General features: G+C 40.6%; 1 protein-coding gene across 5 annotated transcripts in view; it reads left to right on the top strand.

The window, feature by feature from the left end:
- Window positions 1-13,791, top strand: part of TCOF1 (treacle ribosome biogenesis factor 1) — a 64,113-nt gene that overhangs the window by 28,299 nt on the left and 22,023 nt on the right. For all 5 annotated transcript variants that reach the window (XM_042448899.1, XM_042448904.1, XM_042448902.1 and 2 more), the window contains 2 exons: window positions 9,670-9,850; window positions 12,368-12,516. In XM_042448899.1, the coding sequence (XP_042304833.1) occupies window positions 9,670-9,850; window positions 12,368-12,516 (330 nt within the window). The remainder of the gene's footprint in view (window positions 1-9,669; window positions 9,851-12,367; window positions 12,517-13,791) is intronic.

Below are 13,791 nucleotides of genomic sequence, written 5' to 3'. Positions count from 1 at the left end.
TCAAAAGGAAACATTAGGTTTTAACATTTCATTAGTAGTAATGGGAAGTTATCCTTAAATTAATAAGCAGTTAGTAGTTTTTGTGCAACAATTGCTTGGATTTCTCCCTTCCATATGACTGATTAGGTAAGTTCGGACTTTCCCAACTCCCTCATGGCTATATCAGGTTCACTAGTGTGGATTGGGCATAGGATGATAAATTTGAGGTAAAAGAGCAAATCCCCCAAAATATGGAAAGTAGACTCTTCTTCCATTTGTAGCGTGTTATGGCAAAACAATGTTTTATCAGCAAAGGAAGCTATGTGTCAAAAGTAATTGATGTCTCACTAACTTCCATGCCAGCATTCTCTGAAGATGCCGGCCACGGATGCTGGCAAAACATCAGCAATAAGCTCTTCCAGAACACAGCCATATATCCTGGTCTGTCATATTGTATTCACTCTTATCACACAACATGGGACAACATTAAGAACAAAATCCTGGTATTACAGGCCCATCAGCCCAGGTATCAACCTGTTTAATATATGAAAGTTGCTCTAAAAAAACAACACTTTTTTTTCTTTTGCCCACGGCCTTGTTCTGTTCCCCCAAATTTTTTTTAAAAGGCAGTAGACTAGATGCTGGGCTTTTTGAAAAGCTGCTTTGATTCTGCTTCATGTGAGGCCTTTGAATTTTCATGTAGTTCAGCCAAGTATAGCTTGTACTGCTTGCTACTTGGCGTCTTTCTGTATTTTGTAGAAATATTGTTGCTTGTTCTTTCCTTTCTCATTCCCTTTACAAAATGAGCTTTTTTCCCCCTCAAAAATTTACCTTGACCACATTTAAGTTCTGTGGTCCATCCTTCTCAGCTCTGACAAATCAAAAGGATTTGGCATAAGGAAATATTTGTCTTGTGTCAATTGAGAATCAATTGAGTTATTTTGAGAGATTAACCAGTTTAAACATCATGGCATTCATGGGGGTTCAGTGCTGCTTCAGTTCAGATTAAGCGTTTGTGTTTGTTCTAGATCATATTTCAGTTTGCCAAGAATTGCTCTCCTTCTGAATCTTTGCTCTGTTTAAATTTTAAAAATCAACATGCTCTCATTTCCTATTTCTTTTGAGTGGATGTGGAACGTTAATATCTTTTAATGCAATCTGCGGCTCTCCAGATATTTTCACATTGCAAATCCCATCAGCCATAGCCAGTATTGAAAAATTTTGCAGTCTAACAGCATTTGGAAGGCCAGAATCTGCTCACTCTACCTTAATGTGCTCCATGTTTGTGCCAGTTTTAAAATACAGTATATACACAGGTTAGCACTGTGAGCTGTTTGACAGACAGTATTTGCTATGCACATGGTAGGATACTGTTATAAATAATTTGACAGACGTTGTCTCATCCTGCTGAGGAAGCAGCACAAGTTACCTGTAATGAGTTGACTTTTTTGCACCTTTATTCCCAAGAAAATTACATCCCAAAATTACTGTAAAAAGCAGGAACAGCTCTGTCCCACTGGTACACAAACTGCTGTTTACTTGTAAAAAGACAATTTGATAAAATATTTTCAGGTCTTCTTACCAATTTGAAACTTTTTTTAAGCACATTCTGTCCTCCTTGTCCATGGATTCAATCACCCACAGGTTGAAAATATTCCCGAAAAATATAAATTCCAAAAAGCATGCCTTGATTTTGCCATTTTATATAAGGAAATAATTTTACTATTCCATTGTATTTAATGGGACTTGAACAGTCTTGACTTTGGGTATGCACAGGGGGTCCTGGAACCAAACCCCCAACAGATACCAAGGACCAACTGTAGTGGAAAAAAAGAAAAGTAAAGAGTGATGTAATGAGTTCTGTGGCAAGTTACTTTTTAAACATTGTAACGGACATTTCTCAAACACTGTTAAAAAGTAATTTCCAAGCTCTGGGCGGTGCAGCAAGCATAACAAGCTCTGCAGTAAAAGGGAGATCATAAAGTGCCTTATGCACAAACTAACTTGAGTGGGCGATGGGAGAGATTAGAAAATATATGGTAAAAAGTAAAGAAATGCTGAAAATATTAAGACTTCACCCTCAACAAATTGATAGTAGGATTATAATAAATTCCACAGGCAAATTGAGGGTAAGGTAAACAAAGAAATAGTGGCTGATGACCAGTATTGTGCAGTATTACCTTTAGGGTAACCAGAGTGAAAAGTGGAGAGGGCTACTATACCTTCATTGGTTGTGTAGAAGAGAGAATTTCAGCAGGCGTTGCTTGCTACACAACCAAGTAACAAACAATAACTACTGAAATCTCCTCTTCTAGACAAGCATTAAAGCTACAGGCATAATCTTCAGTTTCCACTTTGTCAACCCTAATTGTCAGGTGCTTCATTGCTGAAGAAAATGTGAATGTAATGCATATTTCAAAATACCATTAGACAACAACACTGAATTTATGTAGTACTTGAGTGTTATCAAAGTAACTTGTGCTTATCTGGTATTCAGTTATGCACATAATCTTTTAAGCTCTGATTCTTACTGCTTTAATCTTGAACATCATGAGACTCCTATAATGTAATTTTACATTGCATTTTTTTAAAAAAAAGAATGTTCTGAGGGGGTTCATAAAACAATTTAAGCTATGATTATTGAAGTTATATGCTTTACTGTTTGAAATATAAACCAAAAAAAAAACCCACCTAGTTCTAGTGACAGAGAACACTTGTCCAAGAAGTATACTGCTTGCTGAAAGGTAGCCCTGAGTTGTTGACTGACAAAGCACCCCTGTTAAATTTATGCCAGAAAAACCTGAAGAAGTAGCTGTTAGGAGCTATGCTTTCCATACAGGACGTTCCAATTTTAGTTAGTGGCATTTGCAGGGCCCCTTTCACACTACATAATTACAATACTCTGATTCCAGTTAGGTGCCGTGGCAACATTCTCTGGCATCCTTTGTTTTAGTTTATTATCGGCACTGGAGCTCTCTGGCAGACAGTTCAAAATGCCCCTCACTAAACTGAAAATCTCAAAATTCCTATGATGAAATCATAGCAGTTAAAGTGGAAACATAGGCCCCATACAGACAGGCCAAAATAAAGCTGCTTCGGGTGACTTTGAAGGTATTCTGTTTAAATGATGCATGTATCGTAAGAGTCCGGAAGCTGCGCCGAAGCTGTGCTCCAATCCTTAGAACTGGATCGTGGCTTTGGCGCAGCTTCCAGACTCTTGGTATGCGTGCATCATTTAAACAGCATACCTCCAAAGTATGGAGCTTTATTTTGGCCTGTCTGTATCAGGCCGTATGAAAGGGCCTTGGGCCTTCCCTGAGAGGTAAGGTGTCTTACCTGAAATTGTGGAATTAGAAGTGCCATTGTGATCACTTTGGGTTCCCATTTTTGTACACATTCTGCTGTTTTAGGATGGAATGATAACTGAAAATGTTGTTAGAGGCAAAAGATTTTTTTTAAAAAAATTAGGACAGGCCTGAGGGCCTCACCAAAAGTCCCTTGAGCTGAACCCCTTTGATGGTAGCAGGGATGTATTGACCACCTTTAGAATAGAAGAAAGAAAGGAGTGCTCTGGTGCTTCTTTGAGCACTTTTAATGGTGTACTTTGTTTGCAGTTTCCACATGCCTGTAGATTGAAAGATTATGCCTAAATACCTATAGGAGGTAACCTATGCTATTAGATGCCCATCAATATGCCATCAATGCTTGATCTTTTTCTTGTTAAATATCAGGACCTTAGTTTTATTGTAATTTATTGTCAATGGTTCATCTTTACAGTAGGAGGCTAGAGCACTTAGGAGACATCTCAAACCTGTTCTTGACTGTGACAGAAGCATTGTATTGTCTGCATATAAAAGCACAGACAGCAATCTATTTGCCAGTTTAGGAGGGTGTAAGTTTATTGGTTTCAAATACGGAGCTAGGGAATTAATGTAGAAATTGAACAGGGTGGGGGCTAAGATGCTGCCCTGTCATACTCCAACAAAGGAAGGTCCTGTTAAATGCCCAGCAAGACTGCATTGAACTTTCAGAAAGGTGTTTTCATAGAGCTTCCGCATGAGTATCACCAATATCTTATTAAAGTTAGAAGCCTCAATTTTTCCATAGTTTTTCTTTAGAGATTGAGTCAAAGGTTTGCTTGAAATCAGTAAATGCTACATGGAGACCTTCATTGATTGATGCACACTTTTCAGAAAGATATTGCAGGATTAGACTTTGATCAACTGTGCTTCACCTATTCTGAACCTGACTTGCTCATCTGCAAGAATGTTTTCGTGTTCTAACCAATCTAGCAATTTTTCCTGTAGGTAAGAGATATATAGTTTACTGATTATATTCAGCAAATCAATTGGTCTGTTGTTTGCAGGGTCAGAGCATTCAACTTTTTTATAAACTGGAATGATAATAGCTAAATCCCAACCCTCAGGGTTGTGTGCCTTGTGGTCAATACATGTAAACAGACTTACTAGTATGGGGGCTGACTAGTCTATATTTGTTTTTAGTAGTTCAGGGGGTATATTGTCACACCCAGGAACTGTGCCTTGTTTTAATTTAGAGCTTAGGAGTCAAATTTCTTTAGAGGAAACTGGGGGCCACCTTGGTAAAGTGTTTGTGTCAGACCCAGATAATGGTTGGTAGATTTCTCCTGAAACAAAGATGGTGCTGAAGTATGCTTCGTAACAGTTAGGGGAGATAAAATAGTCCACACTTGGTGTTGTTTTTGGCGAGGCATTAGAGATCATTTGCCAAAAGGTTGCAGAGTCATTCATTCTTGATGCATTTATTAAGATTTGTCATGTTCCTGCTACAGAGAGAAGGAGGAGAGAGGTAGCTGGGCAGCCATTGTAAGTGGTGACTGTTTAATTTTTTAAAAAACTAAGTAGTGTGTGCTTGTAGTCACAGCTTCAGTGAGTCACATCTGTGAGTCACTAGGGGACGGAGCTAGCAGATTAGCTCTATATTACTCCTCCCAGAGCCGCGCACCTAACGGCACGCGAAATTTTATTTCTATTTTTATATCATTTTTTTTCATCCACGGAAATCTACAGCAGAGGCAGAGTTGATTGAGCTCACTGCCACAAATTGTTGAAACATCAGGAGCTTTAATGCTGGTGTTTTCTGGAGGATTTTTTTTTTTCAGGAGGAAGCCCACAGTCCTGTTCCAGTAATTTCCTAAGACTTTTCAGTATGGACACTGACGGAACCATGGCAGTCACCTGCAACACTTGTGGGATGTTTGTCTTCTTGCCTACAGAAGTGGAGAACTTCACATGCCCAAGTGCAAGTTGGTAGCCCTCTTGGAGGAGAAAGTGCAGCAGTTGGAGTCCAGAGTAGCTACACTTCAGCATATTAGGGAGCAGGAGGATTTCCTGGACAGAACAGAACTAACAATCCTGGACAAATACCACGCAGAGGAAGATGCTGGAGCCGAGGATGTCACTTCACATACACAGGAGGCAGACAGCTGGAGGAATGTCACACAGAGAAGTAGGCCAAGAAGGGATTGTTCGGGGAGCTTGCAGCTAGAGAATCAATTTGAAGCTCTTTCCCTTATCAAGGAGGATGAAGAAGAGCAGCACGGACAGACTTCAGGGACAGAGCAGGCAAGCCTGAGAGTCCCACCCAAGGGAACAGCCGCTGCTAAACCTCGTAGGAGGCATGTGATCGTAGTGGGGGACTCCTTGCTGAGGGGTACAGAAGCAGTGATTTGTAGGCCTGACAAGATGTCTCAAGAGGTGTGTTGTCTTCTAGGGGCAAAGATCCGTGATGTGACAGAGAGGCTGACAAGACTGGTCAAGCCTACTGACCAATACCCCTTCCTTTTGGTCCACGTGGGAACCAATGATACTGCAAGACACAGCCTGCAGAACATCAAAAGGGATTACGATTGGTAGGAAGCTGAAAGGAATGGATGTACAGGTTGTCATCTCGTCTCTTCTGCCAGTTGAAGGGCACGGTCCAGGAAGGGAGAGGAAAATAGTGGATGTGAACAACTGGCTTCTCAGATGGTGCCGCCAAGAACGATTTGGATTCGTTGATCATGGGCTGCGGTTCCATGAGGAGGGACTTCTTGCAACGGATGGGTTGCATCTCACACCAGTTGGAAGAAATGTTTTTGTCAACAGTCTCAAGAACTTGATCAGAAGGGCTTTAAACTGAGTTCCATGGGGAAGGGAGACAATATTAAGGAAGGCGAAAGGGCTGGAGAAAATAGTCAAACAGACATAGAGGAAACAAGAAAAAAAGTGCAAGGACACAACAGTGGGAGGCAAAAAAAGTTGCACAAGCAGCAAGTAAATGGGACCCGTGGTCTGCGATGTCTCTACACTAATGCACAGAGCATGGGAAATAAGCAAGATGAACTTGAACTCCTAGTACAACAATGCAAATATGGTATAATTGGCATCACTGAAACCTGGTGGGATGAGTCTCATGATTGGAATGTGGAAATAGAGGGGTATAAGCTTTTTAAGAAAAATAGGCCAAACAAGAAAGGAGGAGGAATAGCACTATATGTCAGAGATATTTACACCAGTGAAGAGATCCAGGACATCAGTCATGGAAGCCAGGTGGAGAGCATCTGGATAAAAATTAAAGGGGAGGGAAACAACAGGAATGTTATGGTGGGAGTCTACTACAGACCCCCAAGTCAGACTGAGGAATTGGATGGTATCTTTCTAGAACAGATGACCACACAGTCAGAAAAGAGAGATGTAGTAGTGATGGGCGACTTCAACTATCCTGATGTTTGCTGGAAGTCAAACTCAGCAAAATTCTCAAGGTCTAGCAAATTCCTCACTTGCCTGGAAGACAATTTCATTGTCCAAAAGGTGGAAGAGGCAACAAGGGCATCAGCTATTTTAGATCTGATCGTAACCAACAAGGATGACTTGGTTAATGGGGTGGGATCATTAGGTGGAAGTAACCATGTTCTCCTGGAGTTTGTTATACAATGGAAAGGAGAAGCCAGGCATAGTCAAACACGCATTCTAGACTTTAGGAGAGCGGATTTCAGTAAACTTAGAGAAGTATTGAGGGTGATCCCGTGGTCAGCAATACTAAAAGGGAAGAGAGTTCAGGACGGATGGGAGTTTCTCAAAAGACAGATATTGAAGGCACAATTTCAAACAGTTCCAGTGAGAAAGAAAAATGGGAGGTGGCTCAAGAATCCAGGATGGATGACTAAGGAACTTTCAACTGAGCTAAGTTTGAAACGGAACATGTACAAGAAATGGAAAAGGGGGGAAATCACAAAAAATGAATTCAAAGAAATAGCAGGCATGTCTAGGGGTAAAGTCAGAAAAGCTAAAGCGCAGCATGAGCTCAGGATTGCTAGAGATGTTAAAAAGAATAAAAAGAGATTTTTTTGGATATGTCCGCAGCAAAAGGAAGAAGAAGGAAATGGTAGGGCCACTGCGTGGAGAAGATGGCAAAATGTTAACAGGGGACAGAGAAAAGGCAGAATTACTCAACACCTTCTTTGTCTCAGTCTTCTCAGAAAAGGCAAAGGGTGCTCAACCTGAGGATAAGGGAGCAGAGGACAGAACAGGGGAATTTCAGCACAGAATAAGTAAAGAGATAGTACAGGAATACCTTGTTGATCTAAATGAATTTAAGTCTCCAAGACCAGATGAACTACATCCGAGGGTATTAAAAGAACTGGCAAATGTAATATCGGAGCCATTGGCAATAATCTTTGAAAACTCCTGGAAAACAGGAGAAATCCCAGCAGACTGGAGGAAGGCAAACGTTGTCCCCATCTTCAAAAAGGGGGAAAAAGAGGATCCCAACAATTATCGTCCAGTTAGTCTGACATCAATACCAGGAAAGATTCTGGAGCAGATCATTAAACAGAGATTCTTGCAAATTGGAAATTATTTCTTGAAACAAAGTAAAAAATGGTGTAGCTGTTTCTGCAGTGGTTCTCATTGCTGGAGACTGCTTTAAGAGTACAATATTGCTGTTACATTTTGGCCTAATTTATTTGACTATTTTACTTGTGTAAATCTTCTTTCAGCATCTAGGTTTAGTATCTGTGTACACTCTGTATAGATGTTCTTAGTGGCAAAATTGAGTCTTAGCACTAGAGGTAGATAATCACTTTCAAGGTGTTTGCTCACATTGCAGCTGGATATGTAACATTTAGGAAACTCTGTGATGCTATAAAGTAGTCTATTGTAGGAGCTCCTATTCCAGATAGAAAGGTATATTATCCAGGTCTATCACCTTCCACACTCCCATTTAAGATTACTAAATCAAATCTGTTTACCAATTGCATTAAGTAAAGGCTGGCACAGTTACACCCCTTATCTTTCGATTGCTTCATTGGTATGGAATGGGTGGCCTCTTGTTCTGGAGAATTTTGCTGGAAACGAGAAAACAGCATTTCATCTGTTTGGCCTATTCTGGCATTAAAGTGTCCTGCCATGAGAATGTAAGTTTTGGGGTACAAGGTTGTTAATTCAAAGATGTACTCTTCTAACTTTAACCAATTATTTTTGGTCAGTTGCTGATGTCTCTCAATGGAGGGAGGCACATATTTAACTATCAGTAAGCTGATTGATCTGAAGCTGGTAACCAGGGCTGTTGCTAAGCAAAGTAACGAAGTTGGTCTAACTATATTTGCCCCAATGCTGGTTGAAATCAGCACAGCTAGGCCTCCTTTAGCTTGACCTCCATGAAGGCTGGGTTCTGCATCTAAAGAGTATGCAGAGAACCCATTCAAAACCTCTTGACCAGGTCTCTTGCAGCACTATGATATCATATTTGGTTATAAAGCCCAGAAAATTAGGGTCTTCCACTTTGTGGCACCAACCAGTTACATTCCATGATAAAAGCATCAAAGATTCTTTTTGTTGATGTAATTTTTGATAATCTTTTTTGTCATGTTTGAAGAGATGGAACTTGAAGACCCAGAAGAGACCTCTGAGGATATTGTGTCACTATCTTAGTTAAGAGGATTTTGTTTTGAATTTTGTGATCTGTTGTTTGGGAAGGCTGCCCTTCTGTATTATTTATCTGATCCAAAGCTTTCTGATCATTGGAGTATATTGGACTGGGCTTTTCAGAGGTTTCTTCTGGTTCTTTCATGTACTTAATGGCTTCGTAATCAGAATTTGGTCCGCTGACATTTGAGATTACCCTTTTAGTTTGATTTGGTTGACAGTCAGAAAGAGAAGGTTGTCTCACTGGAGATGCCAGTTCATTCTCCCTTAAAAATCTCAACCCAAGCCAAGTAAGGAGCTCCTTTTCTCTTGAGTTATCTATTGGTGATAAATTAGTTTCAGTGCTCCTAATCTAAATACCATTTGATGTAGGATTAAATTCTACAGTAGTTGCCACATTTGTACCACATTGATGTTCTTCCCATCCCCCTCCCCCCCCCCAAAAAAAAATAAAACCCTAAAGGAATGGTTTTTCACATTTGATCCTGCATTCATGTCTCACATCTGATTTTCAGGGAATGCAAACAATGGTCTCATGTCAGTTCCACTGAATGACTATGAATGTCAGCCTTTACTCTCCTTTTTGTCCTGCTGGAAATGTGCCTTTTTTATCTTTAGGTACAGCAGGTGTGGGATGGTGGCATGGAAGGGGAAGTTGCATATAAGATGCCAATGCGACTCAACTGGACAATGAAAACACATAATTTATTGTTCGTGGGTTTCGTGTACTTTTGTTTGGGTGCAGGGATTGCAAACTCCTCAGCATTCTGCTGGAGCCAAACAAAATCATGCTGATAAACCAGGAAATTTGGTGAAAGCTGCATCAAGTATTTTGAAAGGGAAAGAAGCAGAGAGTGAGAGCAGCAGCTCATCTGACAGTGAAGATGAAACAGTTCCAGCTGCTCTCAAATCACCACCTCCTTCGGGTAAGAAACCTCTCATTTGTGCTTGGGGCCTTTTGGTTTTACTTCTCTTTAAATTGTTTTTGCTTGAGCAGCATGCAGTCATGGAGGGTGCTTGAGTAACAAATAGGTTCCCTGAGGGCATGCAAAGTGCATTCTGAAGTGCCAAAACAAGGAAGCAAATGCCAATTATTCCAAAGATGACATGAGAGGCTTGTTAGTGTTTGCAATTCCATATTCATCCCATATTTTCTTTCCTTCCAAATTGGCTAAAGAACAGTTCTGAGGGAAAGGGGTTGATCTTTGGTTCTGATTGCTTGTAGTGCTGCCAAGCCCAGATGTATTTCTGAGTGAACAGCTCTTTTAGAATTGGAGGGAGGGGAGGAAGTCCAATTAAAAAAACATATTATACTTCCCTAGCTTTCCATATGGAAATGTAATCCAGTTTAAAATTGTCCCAGGTTATGCTGTTATCCTCTTTCATGTGAATGTGAAGGTAATGGCCTTGTCTGCAGAGGCAAGAAAAAAGAAACAGGAAAAAAAGAAGTTCCCTCCCCATCCCTGCACTTATATATTCCGATGACAAATGTGGTCAAACGGGCAGAGCATGGTCCCAGTTCACATCCCAGTGCAATTCTACAGAGTGAAAAGAGTTCTCTTTTATTCTGGATCAGCCCAGAAACTCCAAGAATCTCCTGGACATGCTGGTGCAGAGATAGGAGAGGGAGAGTGGGGGTAAGCAGATGAGATCAAGAGGTGATGCCCTGGGCTGGGTGATTTGCTGACCTCTTCCCACCAGAAATTCCAATACATGCCAAATGTATTGATAAATTAACACAATTAATTAATAAAAAATCTTCAGAGAAAAAAAACAAGAGTGGGGAACATTAATAAACTACTGTAAGAACAATTAGATTCAAAAAAAGATTGGCTTCATACTATAAATATTTAAAAATCAGGAGACTCAAAGAAAAATAAGAAAGTGAAGTATACTGAAGAAATAAAGGAAATTTCTTTTTAAAAAGAAGCTTAAATGCTTAAAAGAATTAAGGACAATCAGAATAAAAAAATGTAGGAAGTTCTTTAAAGGAGAAGAAAGCAAATGGAAAATTCTCAAATATTTCTAATTAAAAACAGTGATTATTTGATGTGATAATTAATATTGTGGAAAGCTGACAAGTGTTTGACTGTAAATCTTTCTGTAAATGAAAAAAATTAAAAAAAATTAAAAATCAAATCTGAATGTTAGTTTAATGATCTATAAAAGATAAGCAGCCAGATACAGACATTGGTTGACTGGCCGAACCCAAAGGGTTCTTAACAATGGCTCCTTTTCATCTTGGAGAGAAGTGACCAGTGGGGTCCCACATGGTTCTGTCCTGGGCCCAGTGCTATTCAACATCTTTATCAATAACTTGGATGACATAATTGGGGGCATACTTACCAAATTTGCAGATGACACCAAGTAACTAATACCCCAGAGGACAGGATCAAAATTCAAAATGACCTGAATAGACTAGAAAGATGAGCCAAAGCTAACAAAATGAATTTCAGCATGGAGAAATGTAAGGTTCTACACTTAGGACGGAAAAATGAAATGCACAGATATAGGATGGGGGACACCTGGCTGAAGGAGATTATGTGTGAAAGGGATCTGGGAGTCCAAGTAGACCACAAGTTGAACATGAGTCAACAGTGCGATGCGGCAGCTAAAAAGGCCAGTGCGATTTTAGGCTGCATCAATAAGGTATAGTGCCTAGATCAAGGGAAGTAATAGTGCCACTGTATTCTGCTTTGGTCAGGCCCCACCTGGAATACTGTGTCCAGTTCTGGGCCTCACAATTCAAAAAGGATGTGGAGAAACTGGAGCGTGTCCAAAGGAGAGCGACTAAAATGGTGAAGGGCCTGGAAACCATGCCCTATGAGGAATGACTTAGGGAGCTGGGTATGTTTAGCTTGGAAAAGAGAAGGTTTAAGAGGTGATATGATAGCCCTGTTTAAATACTTAAAGGGATGCCATATTGAGGAGGGAGCAAGCTTGTTTTCTGCTGCTCCAGAGACTAGGACCCAGAACAATAGATGCAAGCTACAGGAAAAGAGATTCCACCTCAACATTAGGAGGAACTTCCTGACGGTAAGGGCTGTTCGACAGTGGAACACACTCCCTCGGAGTGTAGTGGAGTCTCCTTCCTTGGAGGTCTTTAAACAGAGGATGGATGACCATCTGTCGGGGATGCTTTGGTTGAGAGTTCCTGCATGGCAGGGGGCTGGGCTAGACTGGATGGCTTGTTTTTTCTTCCAGCTTTCTTTTTCTTTTTCTTTCTTCTATGATTAAAATTAGTAGCAGACTAAAACAATTTCCATTGAACAGTCCTTTAAAACCCTTAGGATGAGGCCTCGGAGAATAAGTGCATCTTTTGAGATCTTTGTATAAAAAATGATAATGGAAAAAGGCCCTTAACTCATACAGTCTTGGGAATATGAGCTCTTACCTTCTATTTATGTTCATGGACTGCTCATCTTGTCCCTTGTTTCTTTTAGCAACCAAGGCAAATACTCCAGCTCAGCCTTCAGGTGCCACAAAGTCCCTGCCTCTACAAGTATCACTCCAGAAAGCCCAGCAGAGCGAAGACAGTAGCCAGGATTCCAGTGATGAGACTGATTCTGAAGAAGACACAGTACTCACTCAGGTAAATGCAGAGAGACATTGGGGATGGAAGACTTCCTTGTAGAACTGCTGCACATGCCAGAAATCAAATGGCCCACCTTTTACAAAGTGTGTAGTGTGTATTTGAGACTACGTGTACTAAATTTAAAAAAAAAATAACACTAAAATCTTGCCATTTGAGACAGGGAACTGAAACCAATCTCCTGCTCCTGAAAATTTGATCAAGGAAATGCTAGCTTGTACAGAAGGCCTGGGACCTCATGAAAAAGAACTTTGAATGCAAGGCACATTTTGCCAGTGCATTTTCTTGTTCATCTAAAGATAGCTATATATGCACTGGCTAGCCCCTAAACTGGAGGTGGGCAAAGTACAAACCATGTGGCCCATGGGGGGGGTTGTGGCCCCCAAGGTCCCTTGGATAAAAAAAAATTGGGGAATTTCCCATTCAAAAAATTACTTTTATGGACATGAGATTTTTCCATTTATATATTGCAACATTGGGTATTTGCTCAGCTTAATCAGCTAATGCTGTAAGATAGAAATTGAGTATGATGACGGTGGCAGTAGAGTTGATAGTAGTAGTTAGTAGAATACAAGACTGTCTCTGAGAATACAAGTAGCTTTATATACTACTTAAAGAGGGCTGGACTGTTTCGCTGAGTAATCTCTTTCTCTGTCATCTCCTTCATGCCCCACCCAACACATTCCTGTTCATCCTTTTACTTTCTTGTAATGATAGGCCTGCTCGGTTCCCAATCCAGTTCCTAGATAGTATTGTAGCTCAGAAGGTGCAATTCCGTGAAAATCTCAAAAAGTAAAGAGAGATACAATCTAGGGTAGAACCTGTGCAGGAGTTGCCCAGGCAGTTCCTATTGTAAACAAATACTGTATTTTCTGGCGTATAAGACTACTTTTTAACTCAGGAAAATCTTCTCAAAAGTCGGGTATCGTCTTATACGCCGGGGGTCGTCTTATAGGATGGGTGCTGAAACTTCCGAGCTGGACTGGAGAGTCTGCGGTTGCCGCATATGGTGAGGGGAACTCAAAACGGCCACAGCCGCATCCTCTCTGTATGTGGCGACCATATGAAAGCAGGAAGGGAGGCGCTGTACAAGTACGGTAAAATAAAATCTTGGAGACAGGGAGGGCTGGGCAGGCAGGGAGAGCTGACCAATCCAAGCAGGCTTTGCATACAACATGTTTTCCTGCTAAGTACCTACATGTCATAAGCAGTTGAATTAAAATTACCATATTGAAATCAAACCTGATGGTTTTTAAATTTTTATTTGGTGTGCAT

Source organism: Sceloporus undulatus, chromosome 2 (genome assembly GCF_019175285.1).
Source record: "Sceloporus undulatus isolate JIND9_A2432 ecotype Alabama chromosome 2, SceUnd_v1.1, whole genome shotgun sequence".
Taxonomy (NCBI): Eukaryota; Metazoa; Chordata; class Lepidosauria; order Squamata; family Phrynosomatidae; genus Sceloporus; species Sceloporus undulatus.
The sequence above is the reverse complement of the archived record's forward strand: the minus strand, read 5'-3'. Positions and strand labels throughout refer to the sequence as shown.